This window comes from Aquarana catesbeiana, linkage group LG04, assembly GCF_042186555.1.
Source record: "Aquarana catesbeiana isolate 2022-GZ linkage group LG04, ASM4218655v1, whole genome shotgun sequence".
Taxonomy (NCBI): domain Eukaryota; kingdom Metazoa; phylum Chordata; class Amphibia; order Anura; family Ranidae; genus Aquarana; species Aquarana catesbeiana.
The window spans coordinates 621029158-621049892 of NC_133327.1; the positions used below are offsets into that span (position 1 = coordinate 621029158).

Consider the following 20735-nt stretch of genomic DNA (forward strand, 5'->3'; position numbering starts at 1 on the left):
TAAGGACCAAGAAGCATTATCTTCCCTAGGATACAGGTGCTTATTATTTTAACTACTCCTTCATTGCAGCCTACAGAAAATCACTGAGGACTCATTTACAGATCAGTGTTTAAAGTTGAGGTATGGCTTTTTGTTTTTGCATAGTTACATTGGCTCAGCTTGGAACAATGTAAGTATAATTGTGCCATACCTGTGGAAGTTCTAAATCACTGTAGTAGGCAGCGCTGCTACAGTAATCGCCGCTAGCATCTGGGTTCCATGTTGAGCAGTCACTCTGCTTCATAGTGAACACAGGAGGTCGCTCGCTTGATACAGAAATGTTCTCAATGAATGCAAGGCATTCTTTGCTTAAATGAGGAGATTGTGTTGTCACCTCCCTGCCTTTACACCTTATCCAATCAGAGAATCCGTTGCATTTATTGAGAAAATACAAAGTGTTCTCTAATTGGCACCCATGCCGAACCAGTGACCCCTTTTTTTTACTATGCAGCAGGCCAGCTGCTCAGCATGGGACCTGGAAACTAGCCTAGATCACTGTAGTAGAGGTGCCTACTACAGTGATTTGTATCTTCTACATGGATTGTCCAGGTATGGTATATACATATATATATCAGTCCAATGGCTCGACCAATGTAATAATGCAAAACAGTGTTCTCCAAACTGCGGCCCTTTGCAAGCTTTTATCCGGCCTTTGTGGCACTTTTCCTCCATTCATTGACACAAACAATGAGGCATAATTCCTATTACTGACATCAACAACGGGATACTATTTTCCCCCCTGACACCAACGATGGGGAGCGGTGGTGGCTGGTGTTTTTTTTTTGGGGGGGGGGGGGGCGGCAAAAAAACCCCCACCCCCCCGAGCGCCACACAACTACCCCCCACCCGAGCGGCACGTCCGGCACTCACCCCATCGTGGCGAGTGAGAGGCTGCATGTAGCAGCTCGGCTGGGCTCCAAGTCCTGTCCTCCATGGCGGCGGGTGGCAGGCAGCATGTAGTGGCTCGGCTCCGAGTCCTGTCATCCATGGCGGCTTCCAGCTCCTCCCCTCCTCCTCCTTGGCGTCCAATAGGATCGCCTGTCCTTTCGGCCATTCGGGTGAACAGTGTCAAAGCCTGCTTCCTGATTGGCCGGGTAGAGGATCAGTGTTACAACAGCGAATATTCATTTGGTGTAGTAACACACCTGGGTGGGATCGGAGCGCACTCTCTGCGACCTGAGCCCACCCTATATTGAAGCCCATTAGAGCCTCTGGCTGTGCTTCAAAAAAACGACCCCTCCACATTGGAATCCATGGTCCGGTGTCCTGAAAGGGGCCGGACTCATGGATAGGGAAGGCGGTGGATGACAGGGGGGTGGCCTTAATGGACGGGCCGCCCCTGATGGGGAGCTATTCCTCCCACTGACACCAACAAAGGGGCATTATACTTCCCACTGACACCAACAATGGGGCACTATTCTCCCCACTGGTACCAATGATTGGGCACTATTCCTTCCACTGACCCCAATGATGGGGCACTATTCTTTCCACAATTTTAGGATTTTACATGTTTAGCATCTATTTACTCAATGCCAGCCCATCTTTTATATTTTACCAAAAAATGGGTACTATATTATGTGTGTGCACTAAAATTTATTTATTTTTTTTCTGTGCATATACATTTGTTAAACAGTTGTGCCACATAAAAATTACAACTACTACCTTTTTATTCCTAGTGGTAATACTTTTTTATTTTATTGTTATATAATGTTCTTAGAGTTTTAGATAATTTTATACCCAAAATGCAGATTTTTTTTTTATTGTTACAAAAAAAATGTTCTAGAGGCAAAGTGGTTTACCTCCTGCCATCCACTTAATGCATATGTTTGCAGCAAAGAGGATGGGCTTTCATGCCCACATGCCGCACATGTGTGTCCATGAGCAATAGAGGTTTCTTTGCTGAGAGTACATCCCCAGCACAGATACTCAGCTGTCACAGTCAGGACCGGCTGCTGATAGTGTGACCACTGTGACAGCCAATCACAGTGGTCATGTGATCAGGCAGACCTTCCCACTCCCCAGGCATAATAGCCCAGTTAAAGGGACACTTGGGCTAGACGAGAAAGGATTAACCAAAAATACAGATGAGAAGTGTCTACAATAGATGCGTTATTATAATCACTTCTCTGGCAACCTGTATCTTCTACCTTTCTTCCATCCCAGTGCAGCAGTCTCCATCAATGTCTTCAGCATTCATCACTTCCTCCATAGGAATCATGGTGATGGGCAAGCACATTAGGGCCTGTGTTGATGGACTCTCGGCTTGCGTTGATAGAATCAGTTTGAGATGCTTCTGAGATCATTCAGATTTCATTGACACATGCATCTGGCCTTAAGGTGACCTCCTGCTGACCTGCATTTCACCTGCTTCATGTGGGTTTTGCATTCCTACAAACTTGTATAAGAATGCAAAATCTGCTTGAAGCGAACAAGAGCCTGTTGTCACAAGCCTTGTACCATTATTGGCTGCCTACTAATAAGTTATGGGAGTCATCAAAGGTTTGTTTGAAGTCATCTGCCTGAAATAACACCTATAGCTGCTCAAATATGGAAGCTGACATCTTCCAGCACACATTAGGGAATTCCAGGGACGGTCCCTGGAAATTAGTTCCAGCTAGTAGAGAGACCCAGGTGTCACCTGTCACTGGGACTGGCATATGCACAAAAGAAACGACTAATTAAAGCAAATGAAAGTCTCATTTGATTTGTGTTTTTATCTGAAGACACCAGTGTGCTTTGAAGTGAGGATGACAAGTCAACCTGAAGCCACATCCTGTGATAAATGAATCAAACGCACTACATAGTATTACTCATATTCAAATAAACATGCTTCCTGGCAAGTCCACTACCTATCAGCAGGAAATAAAGCACAGTCGTTGGCTTACTTGACAGGGTTCCTGTGTATCTGCCAGGGTTTCTGTGTATCCCCGCACACCGCTGTGACCGGCGACATTTCTCCTGGGTTCACGGCTTCGGCGCATGTGTGCGGGACCTGCCCGTCACGGCACAGGCCTTTTAGAAACGGCGAGATCAATCCGTTTCTTCAGTGCGCATATGGTAAATATCTCCTAAACCATGCAGGTTTAGGAGATATTTACAGTACCTACAGGTAAGCCTCATTATAGGCTTACCTGTAGGCACAAGTGGTGTAAACCAACCAATAAAACTCTTATGCCACATAAACACGATCAGACTTTCCTCCAACAAAACCAAGGATTTTTGTTCGAAGGATGTTGACTCAAACTTGTCTTGCATACACACAGTAACACAAATGTTGGCCAACAATTCTGAACGTGGGAACGCGGTGACGTACAAGACGTACGACGAGCCGAGAAAAAGAAAGTTCAATAGCCAATAGCTCCTTTTGCTTGATTCCGAGCATGCGTGAACTTTTGTGCGACGGACTTGTGTACACACTATTGGACTTTCCGACAACAAAGTTTTGTTGGCGGAAAATTTGAGAACCTGCTAGCAAACATTTGTTGGCGAAAGTTCGACAGCAAGCGTTCAATGGAAAATTTGGAAAATTGGATATTTGGAAAATCCGGCCGTGTGCACGTTGCATTACTGATTACAGGCAAAGTTCCTTAGTTATTTCATGTAGGGGCTCACTTTAATGTCATAGCCCAGAAAAGGTACACCAGCTGGATTGCCACTTTCAGCCGCAAATGTAGCTGTCGCTCACATGGAGGGACATTTTTCCCCTAAAATTCCATGGTGCAGATTCTTTGGTTCATATTAATATAAATAGAGTTCATGTGCAGCTTTTCTCTCCAAAGCACTCTACTCATCACTGACACTTCAAGTTAAAGTCGACTTTGGGGCAAAAATTTAACTGATATTAAAGGCTCATCTTTTTTTTCATTTAAAAATAACAAACATGTTATATACTTACCTGCTCTGTGCAGTGCAGTGGTTTTGCACAGAGCAGCCCTGATCCCCCTCTTCTTGGGTCCCTCGCCAGCGCTCCTGCCCCTCCCTCCCATTGAGTGCCCCCACAGCAAGCAGCTTGCTATGGGGGCACCCGATCCATTCAGACACAGAGCCGTGGCTCGGCCCCGCCCCCGCCCCCTCTCTCTTCTCATTGGCTCACTGACTTTCATTGACAGCAGCAGGAGCCAATGGCGCCCCCGCTGCTGTCTCAGCCAATGAGGAGGGAGAGTCTCGGGCAGCCGACACGCTTGTGCAACATTGCTAGATCGAGATGGGCTCAGGTATTAGGGGGTGCTGCTGCACACAGAAGGCGTTTCAGACAAAAGGCGTTTTGTCTTAATGCATAGAATACATTAAGATAAAAAAAAACTTCTGACTTTAGAACCACTTTAACTACTCTTAAAAATGCCCCCAAACACCTTTTCTGGGTAAGAAAAGATCCGTATACTTACCTATTTCAGGCCATATTTTAAGGCCACTCTGGTCCAATCATGTGATCTGACTCCCCTGTGTCAGCCAGCAGTGGCTGCAGGGATGAGGAAGAAGCACCGATAATGGATGGGCCATAAGAGCCCATGGGTGACGTCACCACTCCCAGGCATTACCAAAGCGCTCTCCCCACTCCCCAGCTGGCTAACACATGGGAGATCACGTGACCGGACTGGAGCAGCATGAAAATAGGTAAGTATACAAATCTTTCTTACACAGGTTAGTCATAATAGGTGTTGTGGGGGGAGCATTTTTGAAAGTAGTTAGGTTTTGACTGAAATTCTACTTTAAGCGGAGTTTAAGCGGCAAATATTAGAAAACAGGAATCTGTAAAGTTTCCAGACAAAATTGATCAAGCTCAGCTGAAGCCAAATTAATAAATAGGACTTATTTTAAGCTTTTGGCTCAAAGTCTGAAACCATAGTTTTTTTATAAGCATGAGCATCATCAAACTCACACCACAGATGAAACAGGTGTGTGGACCTAGACTTTACATAACGGAGAATAGACCACACTGCAACCCCTTCTGCAAACTTCGGACTTGCCAGATGTTGGTAAAAATATCCCCTGCATGACTAAGTCTAATGAGGAATGTTTTCACAGCTAAGCCACAAACAGGGGAGAGAAGGGAAGAACGTTCGAAGTGTAACTTCTGCCAAGAGTTTTTTTTTTCGGTAGAGTGGGAAAGCATTAGAACTTCTATCGCAAACATTTTCACTGGCGCTTGCTGCCCTTAGCTGTCAATTATAGCTCACTTTCCTGTCAATTACAAAGCCTGGCCTATGCACCTTCCTGTTGTCACTGAATATCTGTTGGCAGCTTGGAAGAGGCCCAACTGCATACCAACAGGGTACAGGGTTTGGTGTTCACCTGATCTGAGGTCTGATGTTTTTGCATTGGGGTTGATCTGAGGTCTGAAGTTTATGAATTGGGGCTGATCTGAGGTCTGATGTTTTTGCATTGGGGTTGATCAGAACTCTGACGTTTATGAATTGGGGCTGACCTGAGGTCTGAAGTACAATTATTGGGATTGATCTGAGGTCTGAAGTGCATGAATTGGGGCTGATCTGAGGTCTGAAGGGCATGTATTGGGGCTGATCTGAGGTCTGAAGTGCATGAATTGGGGCTGATCTGAGGTCTGAAGGGAATGTATTGGGGCTGATCTGAGGTCTGAAGTGCATGAATTGGGGCTGATCTGAGGTCTGAAGGGCATGTAATGGGGCTGATCTGAGGTCTGAAGTGCATGAATTGGGGCTGATCTGAGGTCTGAAGGGCATGTATTGGGGCTGAACTGAGGCCTGAAGGGCATGTATTGGGGCTGATCTGAGGCCTGAAGGGCATGTATTGGGGCTGATCTGAGGTCTGAAGGCCATGTATTGGGGCTGATCTGAGGCCTGAAGGGCATGTATTGGGGCTGATCTGAGGTCTGAAGGCCATGTATTGGGGTTGATCTGAGGTCTGAAGTTTATGAATTGGGGCTGATCTGAGGTCTGATATTTTTGCATTGGGGTTGATCAGAGGTCTGACGTTTATGAATTGGGGCTGACCTGAGGTCTGAAGTGCAATTATTGAGATTGATCTGAGGTCTGATGTTTTTGCATTGGAGCTGATCTGAGGTCTGAAGTTTATGAATTGGGGCTGATCTGAGGTCTGAAGGGCATGTATTGGGGCTGATCTGAGGTCTGAAGTTTATGAATTGGGGCTGATCTGAGGTCTGAAGGGCATGTATTGGGGCTGATCTGAGGTCTGAAGTGCATGTATTAGGGCTGATCTGAGGTCTGAAGCGCGTGTATTGGGGCTGATCTGAGGTCTGAAGGCCATGTATTGGGGCTGATCTGAGGTCTGAAGGGCATGTATGGGGACTGATCTGAGGTCTGAAGGGCATGTATTGGGACTGATCTGAGGTCTGAAGGGCGTGTATTGGGGCTGATTTGAGGTCTGAAGGGCATGTATTGGGGCTGATCTGAGGTCTGAAGTGCATGTATTGGGGCTGATCTGAGGTCTGAAGGACATGAATTGGGGCTGATCTGAGGTCTGAAGGGCATGTATTGGGGCTGATCTGAGGTCTGAAGTGCATGTATTGGGGCTGATCTGAGGTCTGAAGGATATGAATTGGGGCTGATCTGAGATCTGAAGGGCATGTATTGGGGACTGATCTGAGGTCTGAAGGGCATGTATTGGGACTGATCTGAGGTCTGAAGGGCGTGTATTGGGGCTGATTTGAGGTCTGAAGGGCATGTATTGGGGCTGATCTGAGGTCTGAAGTGCATGTATTGGGGCTGATCTGAGGTCTGAAGGACATGAATTGGGGCTGATCTGAGGTCTGAAGGGCATGTATTGGGGCTGATCTGAGGTCTGAAGTGCATGTATTGGGGCTGATCTGAGGTCTGAAGGATATGAATTGGGGCTGATCTGAGATCTGAAGGGCATGTATTGGGGACTGATCTGAGGTCTGAAGGGCATGTATTGGGACTGATCTGAGGTCTGAAGGGCGTGTATTGGGGCTAATTTGAGGTCTGAAGGGCACGTATTGGGCTGGTCTGAGGTCTGAAGTGCATGTATTGGGGCTGATCTGAGGTCTGAAGGACGTGAATTGGGGCTGATCTGAGGTCTGAAGGGCATGTATTGGGGCTGATCTGAGGTCTGAAGTGCATGTATTGGGGCTGATCTGAGGTCTGAAGTGCATGCAATGGGGCTGATCTAAGGTCGGAATTGCATGTATTGGGGCTGATCTGAGGTCTGAAGGGCATGTATTGGGATTGATCTGAGGTCTGAAGTTTATGCATTGGGGCTGATCTGAGATCTGACGTTTTTGCATTGGGGCTGATCTGAGGTCTGACATTTTTGTATTGGGGCTGATCTGAGGTCTGAATTTTATGAATTGGGGCTGATCTGAGGTCTGAATTTTATGAATTGGGGCTGATCTGAGGTCTGAAGGGCATGTATTGGGGCTGATCTGAGGTCTGAAGGGCATGTATTGGGGCTGATCTGAGGTCTGAAGGGCATGTATTGGATGATATTTACTACTGGCAGCACACATACAAATCATTGCATGCACTGTTTAGCAGTACTGTGGGCCCATGCTGGCTTGATGATGCACCATAGGGGAAGAACAGGAAAGACCCATGATATCACGTGATCAGGAAAAAACTGCAGAATTTGGGGCCATTCACACAATCACATCATCTCTTACATCGTTGGAAGGAATGGATCCGCACTGCACTGTTTAACACCCTATCACACCTAATGTGCACTGTGGTGATTAGCATTTCATAGATGTGGTGGCTGCATTCTTTTTTTTTTCAAACAAGTACATTTTCAGAAAGTATGGATAATACCTGTTTATCCTGAAATGCAGCATCCTTGTCACTTCCCGTGAGATGAATAGACAGTACAAGCATCTTTATCTTTCTTGTCTAAACTACTAATTTCATCAGTCCACCATGTAATGGCAATAAACAAAGGCTAACATGTTTGAAGTCCCAAGTTATATCAATTGCTGCCCCCATACAGTGGAGAAATGGGTATACAGTAGGCAGGAAGTGTGTTATTCACAGGAGTACCAGGTAAAAATTAGACATGTGCAATTTGTTTAGTTACAAATTAGTTTTTTAACGAATTTTGACAAATTAGTTAATTTCCGAATGTTTCAATTTCCGATATTTCGAATTTCCGAATTTCCAAATTTTCAAATTTCCAAAAATTCGAAATTTTGCAGATTTGGAATTTCGGAAATTGGAAATTCGGAAAATGGAAATTCAGAAATTTGCAAATCCCAATTTTCGGATTTCTGAAAATCTGAAAATTCAGAAATACGAATTTTCGGAATTCCGAATTCCGAATTTCCGAAAAAAGCATAGAAACGAATGAAACAAAAACGAACACATTTTTTGTCAGTGCACATGTCTAGTAAAAATAGAGGAAACAAAGCCTGAGACAAGAAAACTAATGCAGCCACCACATCTATTAACTGGTATGCTGCATTATGTTACTTTTTTTTGTTTTGAGTTTAGTAACACTTTAAAGTAGCATTAAATGCAGGCATTTTTTTTTTTTACAAAAAACATTCAGCATTTAATACTACTTTAAAGTGTAACTTCAGGCTGGCTCCTTTTGCAGATATAGCTATGTAAAACATTAAAGGGTAAGTTCACCTTTACAGAAAATCTGTAGGGTGAACTTACACTGGACTCCCTCCCCATCGCACCTGGTCCTGCTGTGCTGAGGCCGGCGATCTCCCGCTGTGACACATCATATAGCTGATTTACCGGTCTGGGGATCTGAAATCCCCCGCAGCTTAATCTCCTAAACGTACCTCGTAAAGGTACATATAGGAGGCACTCTAATTGGTTGTCACCGTCACATGGGCGGCGCCGACCGATCAGAACCCGCGTAGCCCATCCCGTCAGCGCTGAAGAGGAGAGAAAGCCGCTGGGACTTCAAATCCCCGGACTGGTAAAGTGGCGATACGATGTGTCAGTGAGGGAGAGCGCCGGCCTCAGGTACAGCAAGACCGGGTGCAATGGGGAGGGGGTCCAGTGTAAGTTCACTGTACAGATTTTCTGTAGAGGTGAACTTACACTTTAAAAGTAAGTGTCTATACCAGCCTTTCTCAACCTTTTCAACACAGAGGAACCCTTGAAATAACTTTCTGGGCTCAAGGAACCCCTGCTACAATTACTATATCCACAAGTCATGATACATTACTGTGATGGTCAGTGGGAAGAATGCTCCTTACACTTGTGGTCATTGGGAAGAATTATCCCCTTACAAATAGCTAAAAAGATCAATGGTGTCAGTGGGAACTTCTCTGAGAGGCAGAAATTTCTTATAGCTCAAGGAACCCCTATAAACTTCTGGAGGAATCCTGGTTGAGAAACCCTGGTCTATACTGTTTAAAATCTAGTAATATGCTTTCTCACCCTGCTCTGCTCATGCTCAGTTGCTCTTCATTTTTAGGCACTGCTGAATATGTAGAGGCCGATCTGCTGACAGCCTTGAAGCAGAATTAAATCCTCCTATCCTTTACAGCCAAGGAAGCTGCTTCTGTTTGATCTGCAACTACCGTGTTGCATGCACATGTGATCAGTTATGACACCAGACATTTGATGATCTGACAGTTTGGTTGCAGACACAAGCAAATGTAACAGTTAGCAATCCCGGCATTCCAGGAATGTAAGGACGTTGCTAAGAAATGCCCAGCTGTTACTGTTCTCCTCCACTATCACAGGAGCGAGCTCACAAACACTGAGCTCAGAGCTACTTCATCATGGCAGAGAAAGAATATGTGAGGGAGTTCGTATCAAAGAGCTCACTCCTGTGATAGTGGAGGAGAACAGTAACATCCTAAAAGTTTTCCAATCAGCCTTCATGAGGTACATAAATGGCTTCCACTTATAGCAAGGGCTTCAGTTTGTTTGTATTTGCAGACACCCCTTATCTTCATCAGCAGTTGCAAAAAATGGGGAAACGATACAATGGATGAGCAGAAGTAGCTGCACGCCCTGGTGAGAGTACAAAAATTGGAGGAGGTTTCCCTATGGGGTTTTGTATTGCAGCAATAGAGTCCAAAATGATTATAAAATGTTTATTACAAAAAATAAATGGAATTACAAAAGCATAACTATCTGTTGCTGTCTGGATCCTCGCGCATCATCTGGGAGGCTTACTTTAAAGCCATTAGTGGCAATTATTAATCTTTAAAATTATATGGAATCAGTAAATTTTACTGTTTGTTTTTCAATGTACTTATTTACATATTGTACTTTTTAGAAATCTGTAATTTTTTTCCCCCTGAAGAAGACCTCTACTTCATATGGTCGAAACGTGTCGAGGTTCTCTTAGTATGATTTTTGATACATATCATGCTATGTTTTAACGTGCGCTGTACAGCTGTATCATTATGCAAATTATGTATGTCTGCTAGCCTCTATCACAGAGCTCATGTTTTAACAGATAGTTATACTTTTGTAATTTCATTTATTTTTGTATAAAACATATTTATATTTTATAATCATTTTGGACTCTATTGCTGCAATACAAAACCCCATAGGGAAACCTCTTCCAATTTTTATATCTTCATCAGCAGTTTTTTAGTAAAGGTGAAGTAACTCAGTTTGCACTTTGAAAAGAAAAGCTAAAAGCTGATTGGTTGCTTCAGTTTTAATCAATTCCCCCCAGAGTGTTTCCAGGGCAACAACTATGAGGCCTCAGGTGACATCTCAGGCCTGACTGACTCTCAAGCTTGGTGAAAAGTAATAAACAAAGGCAAATAGAAATCTTTCAGCAGTACAATAATAACACTGACTGACTATTGAGATTACATGAAGCCACTCATGACAGGCTCTCTCCAGTCTCAGCAGAGCATGGTGGATCATACAACAAAAAGCTCACAAATCCCTGAAGGAACTCCCAGCTGCTGCCAAATCTACGTACACATTACCCAGCCCCGCCCACCAACATGAACCACCAATCACAGCAATATACACAACTCACTTCACGCCCTCTGCTGCCTCCTATCGGCCATCTTTGTTATGGGCGGACTAACGCCGTCTCACCGCGAAAAGAAACGCCATACGAGACGCCAGATTAATTTACAATTCCACTACCTCAAGAAAAAAACGTCCTATCAACGAAATCACCGCTTTTTAAGACTAAATAATTAAACAGCCGTCAATAAAACTTTAGGCGCCTGTTTATTTACGAGGTTGACTCGGCTTTGTTTTCTGTAGAGGGCAGACGACATTTTCTAGAAATTTCTCTGACATTGTGAAAGCCCAAACCCGCCTTTGGCTTTACCTCAACGAAGATGGCGGCTGTGGGAAGACGTCAAGGTCTTGCGTGTGTGACGGATAAGCGGTCACGTGAGCTCACGCCTAGTCGACGTGCTGTGCCTGGATGACGTATCGGCTGCGCCTGTGTTTGGGGGAAGGAAAAGATGGAGGTGTCTGTGGTGCAGGTGTGGCGGAGGGACCCGGGGAATGGGCGGCTGTGCCAGGCGGAGCTGCCACAGGGATCCACCGTGAGAGAGCTCCTTCCCCCCAGCGGCCTGGTGAGTGTCTGTGTGTTTAATATTAGGGCGGGTTATCTACAAGGAGCTCCAGCGATGTGTATGATGGAGTCACTGACAAGAACACAGCAGCTTCTGCCTTCCCTGTGTAATATAGTTGTATCTCTTCTGGATCCTGCCAGGAAGGCTGCTCGTTTTCTACTTCCCTTCCAATGTTGACACCGCCGTTCATTCCCCAGTGATGTCACACAGCGGCGTTGTCACCCTGTTCACAGGATAGTCTCACATGGACATGGAGCTCTCACCGCTTCCCCTCACATACCTCTTCACCCTCCATGGACCAGAGCAATGTTTACCGTTCTGCAATAGACTCCTTTATTTGTATAGAATAATGGGGGACGGGATCCACTCTCATTCTGGGGTGACGTCATCCTCACCGCGCTTGTGTGCCCGTGGGGGACCTGGTGATCAGGGTTCGCCGTGTCCCTGGGACACCGGTGTTCTTTTGAGAATTTCCCTCCGTCAAAAAATGCCTCTTATGGGTCTACGCATGCGCAGTACGCAACATCACTGCAGCTGATATGATGATCAGCTGGCGTGATGTCAACACGGCGCATGCACAGATCGCCGGAGACAGTATTCGACTATCCGCTAAGCACCTAGAGAGAATGCAATTGTCAGATTCTGCCTCGCTATTGCGTGGTGGGTTTTGTGTGTTTTAACCCACCCTTATACACAGCCAAAACCCGCCACTCAACACACTCAAGGCGCCGTGCAACAGACAGAAAATACGCCGTTCAATACAAACCCCCCCCAATAGTGAGGCAGAGTCTGATAATTTCATCCCTCTTGGCGCTTAGCTGATCGTCAGATACTGCCTCCGATGATCTGCGCATGCACAGTGTTGACGTCACGCCAGCTAATCAACATGTTAGCTGGAGTGACGTTGCGTCATGCGCAGACCCGACGGAGGGCATTTCTCGATAGAACGGCGCCTCCCCCAAGTTCGGTAAAGAGCTGATGATTTGGCTCTTTACCCATGTGATCAGCTGTGTCCAATCACATGTAATCACAAATGCCATTTATCGGCTCTCCTCGCCTTAGGCCCCTTTCACACGAGGCGGGCTCCGTTTCTACGGAGCCCGCCTCGGTCCGCCGGCTCAGCGGGAGATCAGTCCGTTGATCTCCGCTGAGCCGGCGGATGACAGGTCCCTCTCCGCTCACTGAGCGGGGAGGGGCTTGTCAGGCGCCGCTGCCGCCTATGGAGGGATCGGACGAAAACGGACAGCGTGTCCGTTTTCGTCAGATCTCACCCGATCCGATCCGCCAGCGACGGATCTGGACGTAGAGCCATACGTCTGCTTTTAGCGGATCGGACGGGGTCGGATGTCAGCGGACATGTCTCCGCTGACATCCGACGCTCCATAGGCTAACATGGATCGCCCGTTCAGGTCCGCCGTCAAAACTGACAGGCGGACCTGAACGGTCCGATCGTGTGAAAGGGGCCTAACACTGACAGAGTGAGAGGAGAGCTGATTAGCCGGTATCTCCGCACAGGGGAGACAGTACAGATAATCAGGGCACTGATCACCAGTGCAGCCCCATCGGTGATGCCAATTTGTGCCCATTAGTAATGCCTATCAGTGCTACATATTACTATCTCCTCATCAGTGCTGCCTATTGAGTGCCGTCTCATCAGCACACATCAGTGAAGGAGAAAAATTAATTATTTAAAACATTTTCTGACAGAAACTAAGAATTTTTTAATTTTTTTTTTTTCAAATTTCTTTGGTCTTTTTAAGCTTGTTTTAGCCAAAAAAACCCAGTGGTGATTAAAGCGTTTGTAAAGTCAGAAGGTTTTTTTTTATCCTTTAGTGTGCAGCAGCCCCCCTGAGCCCCATTTCTGTCCAGCAATGTCCACAAATGTCTCGACCAACCAGAACTCTCCCTCCTGATTGGCTGAGACACAGCAGCGACACCATTGGCTAACTGACTTTGACAGCAGCGAGAGAGAGCGAGGACGGGGCCGAACCGCAGCTCTGTCTTAATGGACACACAGAGCTGCAGCTCAACTTGGAATAATCAACCTGAATGCACAAAGCAGTTGTGATGATATGTTTTACTAACACATGTCAAAGTTGCAAAATTGTGCTTGGGCATTAAGATTTGTTTTACCCTTAGGCGTGAAGGGGTTAATTGAAGGAAATGCAGCAAATAATTAGTTAAAATACTTGATTTTGATGTGCTTTTGCCAGCGATTTTTAGTTGGTAGCAGGGTCCCTTTAAGAAATATTTGGTGTAATTTGATGGTTGTTTGTCTTCTTTTCAGGGAATATCTTGCTGTGATTTTTATGTGACCTGTAATGGGCAACGAGTTAGCGGAGATGAAGCTTTGCAGAATGGATTCACTTACAGTGTGGAGCCGCGACTCTGTGGCGGAAAAGGAGGTATGATTGTGAAGTTTTTCTAAACCATATAAGTTACTGGAAAGTCTTATCCACACTGCCAGGAAAATCATCAAATCTTAACCCCTTATTGTCGGCTCATTAGGAGTTCATAATGCCACAGGCGTTACTAGGGCTTCCTGATATGTTCACTGTGATTGGCTGTCACAGTGATTATGTGGATTGGGAGCCTGTCCTAGTGGCTTCTGATCTTCACTGTGTGGCTGGAAGTTTGTATATGACAGTGTGGTCATGATAGAGCATGTCACCAGGACAAACTATGAACACACATATGTGGTAGCACAGAATAAAGACCACCTTCGTGCTGCTATGTATGTGTGTGTATACAGCTGGCATCAAGAGGGTACATACATGTCCAAACCCCTAAATCTAGAATATAATGAAGATTGGATTGTATATCTTGATTGTTTAGGATTTGCATTTTGACCTTTTATCTCCAGTCAGTTAATTGGTTACTGCCTACTATGACTAGAGAAATGAAAGCAGAGCTTCAGGCACTCTCTGCTCAACGCACAGTTTAAAGCGGACCTTCAGTCATTTTTTTTTTTTTTTAACTTTTCATCTATTAAATCTTCTGCCCTTGTTCTAACTTTGTATATTCTAATTTTTTTTCTGTCACTAAATACCTTATACAGCCCACTTCCTGTTTCTTGTTTGGTCATTAGCCTAGGCTTATGACATCATGCAAAGCTCTCTTTTGCACTCTTGTGAGAGTTTGCCAGGAAGAGAGGGGGGGGAATGAGTCATAAGAGGGCCAATGAGAGCTGGAGGTGTGCCTATGTATAAATCCAGGAACTGAACAGGCAGCAGCTTCAGCTGCCCTCAGTTAAAATGGTTGCAGCCAGACTCTGTGGATGGAGATTTCTGCAGCATATTTAGCAAGTATAGAATCACAGTGTATATATAAAATAATATCCAAAGTGGTTGGAGGGAAGCTTCAGAATGGCAAAAATGTTTTTTATTACAAATTATGTGAGCAGACTGCAGTTCCTCTTTAAATGTATGTTTACTGTTCAACATGCCTAAAGACTGTAATTCTTTGTGGTTTATGCACAGCGAGGCAGGTGACATATTACTTGGGATTATTATTATACAGGATTTATATAGTGAGGTATTCAGTGCAAAACAGTGGCATTAAACACCTAAATAGTCCCCTTCTTTTTTTGCATGATGCACTTTATGAACTGCCTTATGAACTAACCAGTTTAATCCAGGGACAGGATTCTGACATTGCACCGTTCCTGGAGGAATCGAAGGACAGGAGATATTTGAACAGTGTATGGTGATACAAGGCTCCTTTATTGTTTACCTGTGGTGAGTTTATTACCAATGGGGATTATCTGTGCACAAGATGTCTTCTGGTGATGGTATTCAGATGAGGAGCCTTTAGCCTTGCCGCTGAGGGGATACAGAGCACTTTTTATATTATAAGAACTTTATATGTTTGTTTTTTTTTTGCATACTGATTGTCTATTTAGGTGTTTTTAATGCCACTGTTTTGCACTGAATACCTATAGTTATTCTGCAAGCGCTGTTAGTGCTGGGATGATTATTTTGGTTTTTATCTTTGCATAGTTTATCAATTGTTTTTTACATAATAGCTGCTATAGAGCATTAATTTGTTTCTATCCAGTAGAGCACTGGGATCAGTGACATCTAGTGTTTCTGATATTTTTTTGAGGATTTATATAGTGCCAACAGTTTGCACAGTGCTTTATAAAACTAAGAGAGACAGTACAGTTACGATGCAATTCAGTATAGTAGGGTTCCAGTTGGTAAGTAGAGGTGGGATAGGCTTCCCTAAAGAGATGAGTTTTCAGGGATCACCTGATGCCAGACAAAGTAGGAAATAGGTGAATTGTATCACGCAGAGGAGAACTGGGCATGGTTGACAAAATTCTTGGTATTTCAGTGCTGCAGAGTGTTCAGAAAGAAGCTTTCTGAATTCTTGCAGATCAGCGGAAATTTTTCTGAATTTGCAGTGTTTTCAACCACTTGTCTACCAATGCCATAGAAAGGGCTTTTAAATACACTTCTGGAGCTGTGTTCACAGCTGTCAAGTTGTCTTTCTGGTGTATTTGGGTGGTTCTACACCTGACTGCACACTATGGCAATTTCTGGCCCATAATCATCCCTTGCCCAACTACTCTTGCCATGCATTTGGCCTCTGCTGTCCTTCCTGTGGGCTTGGGACTTGAATTTCGTGTAGCAAGGAGGGATATCAGAAAACATTTGTTCGCTGATCTCTTCTGGTGTATGATGCTGGAAGTTATCAGCAATTTAGCAATTTAGTCACTTCCAGGTTCACAACTAGCTGTCATTCCGTGGCACCACAGACCCAGGAAGAAGCTGCTCAAGCAAAAAGTGTGGTTAATCAGTCTCACTAGGGTCCATAGGTGACATTAGAGGTCTAATAGTCCTTGGATCCCTTCTTTAAAGATGACCTGCCGTTTCTAATAGGTTATCACCCCTCTACGTAATGGCAATAAAGCTAGTGTATCTAAAATCAATTTTTTATAATATACTGTATTGGCGTATAACACTCACTTTTTTCACCATGAAAATCGGGGGCAAATAGCGTGTGCGTGTTATACGCCAATACTTCAATTTTAGCTGCCTCGGAGGGGACAAGAAGGGGGGCCGGACGAGCGCTGTCAGATTACATACAGCGAGAATCTCCTGTTTACTTGGCAGCCTCTGTAATAGGAAGTCCTGTCTCCTGGGCCGCCATTGGACCACTGTTCTGTTTATCATAGGAGAGTCTCTTTGTATGTAATCTGTCGGCACTCGTCCCGCCCCCTCCCTGTCCCCTCTAGACTGCAGGTGGACGTCAATCAGGCTGCACTGATGGCAATGGTGAGGCTGCTGCATTGAAGGCAATCGTGAGGCTGTATTGATGTGGATTGATGAGGCTGCAGATGGGCACTGACCCTTATTTTGCTCCAAAGTTCCTTATTTAAAATTTTAGTTTTTTTCCTGAAACTTCCCTCTTAAAATGAGTGTGCGTGTTTACGCCGATTAAATACGGTATATTACTTTTTTTTTTTTTTTTTCCACAGAAAAGATTGGATAGCGTGGAGATTTGTATTACTGTCTGTGCCCCTTTAGAAAGATTCACTCTCTCGATCGGTCTTGTTTACAGTTATCACCACGAATGAAAGAAAATCTCTAATTTTGGGTTATCGTCAAAACCGAAATCCTCCAATGAGGACTCCAGTTCTGGTGATTCTGGTGACAACTAGGGATTTCCTCTCATTCCTGGTTTTGGCTATGGGACAGGAAGTGAAGGGAAATCTCATCCCATTGGGACACAGATGACAAAATCACTGAAAATCTAAGTTTCCTGGGATTACCTAAATTGTGGTGACTTTATGTAATTCCAAAGATGGTCTTTAAAGTATCGCCTATGAGCGATTTTGGGCACCAAACGTTGTTGCTGTTTCGCAGGCCCATGCCATTTTGATGCTTGAAATGTTTAGTACCTATAACCTTGACACAAGCTCATCTTTTATAGTTTACAAACAAATTGGATATAGTGTTTTGTGTGCACTAAAATACATTTTTAGTGTAGCTCTTACTGAAAATATGGGTTTGATAAAAATGTGCACTAATATTGTGGGACATAAAAATTTGTAACTACCCCAATTTTATTCCCCTGGGTCTCTGCTTTCAGAAAATGAAAAGTGAATAAACAACGCCAGTAGTAAATTGACTAAAGAGGCACAATGGGGAAATGTGCATACATTGTAGAGAAATACTGTATTTTATTTTTTTTCCCCTTTTGGTTTGTGGTTCCGAGCACGAATTTATGAGAAAAGGGAGATAACCGGTGTATACTGTATTTATAGGTTTCGGTTCCATGCTTAGGGCACTGGGGGCTCAAATTGAGAAGACCACAAACAGAGAGGCCTGTCGTGATCTCAGTGGAAGGCGACTGAGAGATGTTAACCATGAAAAAGCGTAAGTCGCAAATTCTTGCTGGTTATAATATAAGTGTATTATGAACTGACTGAAAAAAAAAAAATCTGTATTTTGTTGTACATTTCCTGGATTACACAATACATTTAGGACACCTATTTCAGTACCTGCAAAAAGGAAAAGTATAACAAAACTGGGTTCTGCATTGCAGTTCAGCTCATTATTGTCCATGCGATGCAAAACAAATCTTTGTGCATGGGAGTGCATGTATTTGTAGAGGAGGCAAAGGCATACTGAGTTAATCATCACATTGAAGGCTAAGGGTCAGTATGACAGCCAGTCAACTAGTAGTGTTTGTTTGTTTTTGTTTTTTTTTGTTTTTTTTCTTTAGACTGAATTTAGCAATGGTAGCATCCCCCACCCACCTATCCGTTCACTTGTCTGGAGTGATGGAAAAGCCCTGTATAAGCGAAGTTGCTGGCGACTTGCCTTTTATACAGTGTTATTGATGCTCCATATGACAGAACTTAATGTTTTGTGTGTGGGTGGGGGGGTTCCCTCCCAGAATTGTCACAATTCAATGGTACCCAGTGGTTTCAGAGTAACTTAAAGCGATTCTTCCTTTTTAATTTTTTTTTTTTTTTAAGTAACAAACATGTCATACTTGCCTCCACTGTGCAGTTCGTTTTGCACAGAGTGGCCCCGATCCTCGACTTCTGTAGGCCCCCGGCGGCGCTGGTAGCTCCTCTCTGCACCGTATAACCCCCTAGGAAGCGCTGTCTCTCGGGAGCGCTCCTGCAAGGTAACCCCCCGGGTCTAGCATTCAGTGTCCATAGACGCCGAATGTAGGACTAGGCCCCCCCGCGTCATTGAATTTGATTGACGGCAGCGGGAGCCAATGGCTGCGCTGCTATCAAGCTAGCTAATCAAGAGCTGAGAACCCCGGGCAGAGAGGAAGAGCGCGTCTCCGGCTGGGAATACAGGGGGAGGGGCCGGTCAGTGACAGAAGTTTTTTCACCTTAATGCATACGATGTATGCATTAAGGTGATATCCCACTTTAAAGGACAAGTTCACCGCCCACACGGTTACATCATTCATTCAGAGTTCTGTGAATGAACTACAAGTACTGTCCGTTGCCGTAGCCGGCAACTTGTGGTTCTCAGTGCAGTGCTAGTGAGCGCCCTCATAGTTCGTTGATTGTTTCTGTCATTCGGTAACGGTGATACGGGCAGACAGTGTACTGAGGGTTTTCAGGATCCTGGCAATGCATTGGTGATCTCCAGATCACAGGTGCAATGCCTTACAGCAGGGGTAGGCAACCACGGCCCTCCAGCTTTGAAACTACAATTCCCATGAGACATTGCAAGACCCTGACAATCACAGGGATGACTCGCAGAGGCATGATGGGATTTGAAGTTTCACTACAGCTGGAGGGCTGAGGTTGCCTACCCTGCCTTACAGGCTGCAGAGTGAAAAAAATAAAAAAGATTCCTTTTTTTTTTTTTTTTTCTTCCCTGCCAAAAGATTTGCATTTATTTTTTATAAAAGGTGAACTTGGCATTTAATGTGATTGTGATTCCATTTTTTTTCTTTAACCATAATAAACATGTTATACTTACCTGCTCTGTGAAATGGTTTTGCACAGAGCAGCCCAGATCCTCCTCTTCTCCGGGTCCCTCTTCGGTGCTCCTGGCCCCTGCCTCCTATCGAGTGCCCCCACCGCAAGCAACTTGGGGGCATGGTGCTGCGGTTTGGCCCCGCCCCACTCACTCTCCTGCTTGGCTAATAGAAATGCACAGCACTGTAGCCTAGGGTGGCAAGGCAATCCCCTGCTCCAGCCTTCCCTCTGGCTTGAGACTACATTGTTATATACACACACACACACAGTGGGGACGGAAAGTATTCAGACTTTTTTTCACTCTTTGTTATATTGCAGCCATTTGCTAAAATCATTTAAGTTCATTTTTTTTTTTTTTCCCTCAATGTACACACAGCACCCCATATTGACAGAAAAACACAGAATTGTTGACATTTTTGCAGATTTATTAAAAAAGAAAATCTGAAATATCACATGGTCCTAAGTATTCAGACCCTTTGCTCAGTATTTAGTAGAAGCACCCTTTTGATCTAATACAGCCATGAGTCTTTTTGGAAACGATGCAACAAGTTTTTCACACCTGGATTTGGGGATCGTCTGCCATTCCTCCTTGCAGATCCTCTCCAGTTCTGTCAGGTTGGATGGTAAATGTTGGTGGACAGCCATTTTTAGGTCTCTCCAGAGATGCTCAATTAGGTTTAAGACAGGGCTCTGGCTGGGCCATTCGAGAACAGTCACGGAGTTGTTGTGAAGCCACTCCTTCGTTATTTTAGCTGTGTGCTTAGGGTCATTGTTTTGTTGGAAGGTAAACCTTTGGCCCAGTCTGAGGTCCTGAGCACTCTGGAGAAGGTTTTCGTCCAGGATATCCCTGTACTTGGCCGCATTCATCTTTCCCTCGATTGCAACCAATCGTCCTGTCCCTGCAGCTGAAAAACACCCCCACAGCATGATGCTGCCACCACCATGCTTCACTGTTGGGACTGTATTGGACAGGTGATGAGCAGTGCCTGATTTTCTCCACACATACCGCTTAGAATTAAGGCCAAAAAGTTCTATCTTGGTCTCATCAGACCAGAGAATCTTATTTCTCACCATCTTGGAGACCTTCAGATGTTTTTTTTTTTTTTTTTTTTCTTTTTTTTAAAGGAGCGAGGTTGGGATTTTAAATGAGACGTGGGTCTCCATCCCTATGCATACTAGAAACGGGAGAAGTGGGACTTTGAGTGAGGTGTGCAAAAAAGGCCAAGGGATCAGTCACCATGTAACAAACCATTTATTGATAGA

At 44.6% G+C, this 20735-nt stretch overlaps 1 protein-coding gene across 1 annotated transcript in view; it reads left to right on the top strand.

Annotated features, from left to right (window-relative positions):
* Positions 1–11343: 11343 nt before the first annotated feature.
* Positions 11344–20735, top strand: part of SDE2 (SDE2 telomere maintenance homolog) — a 31905-nt gene continuing 22513 nt past the window's right edge. The window contains 4 exon segments of the mRNA XM_073628310.1: positions 11344–11385; positions 11387–11512; positions 13800–13917; positions 17784–17895. Coding sequence (XP_073484411.1) covers positions 11359–11385; positions 11387–11512; positions 13800–13917; positions 17784–17895 — 383 coding nt within the window. The 5' untranslated portion in view covers positions 11344–11358.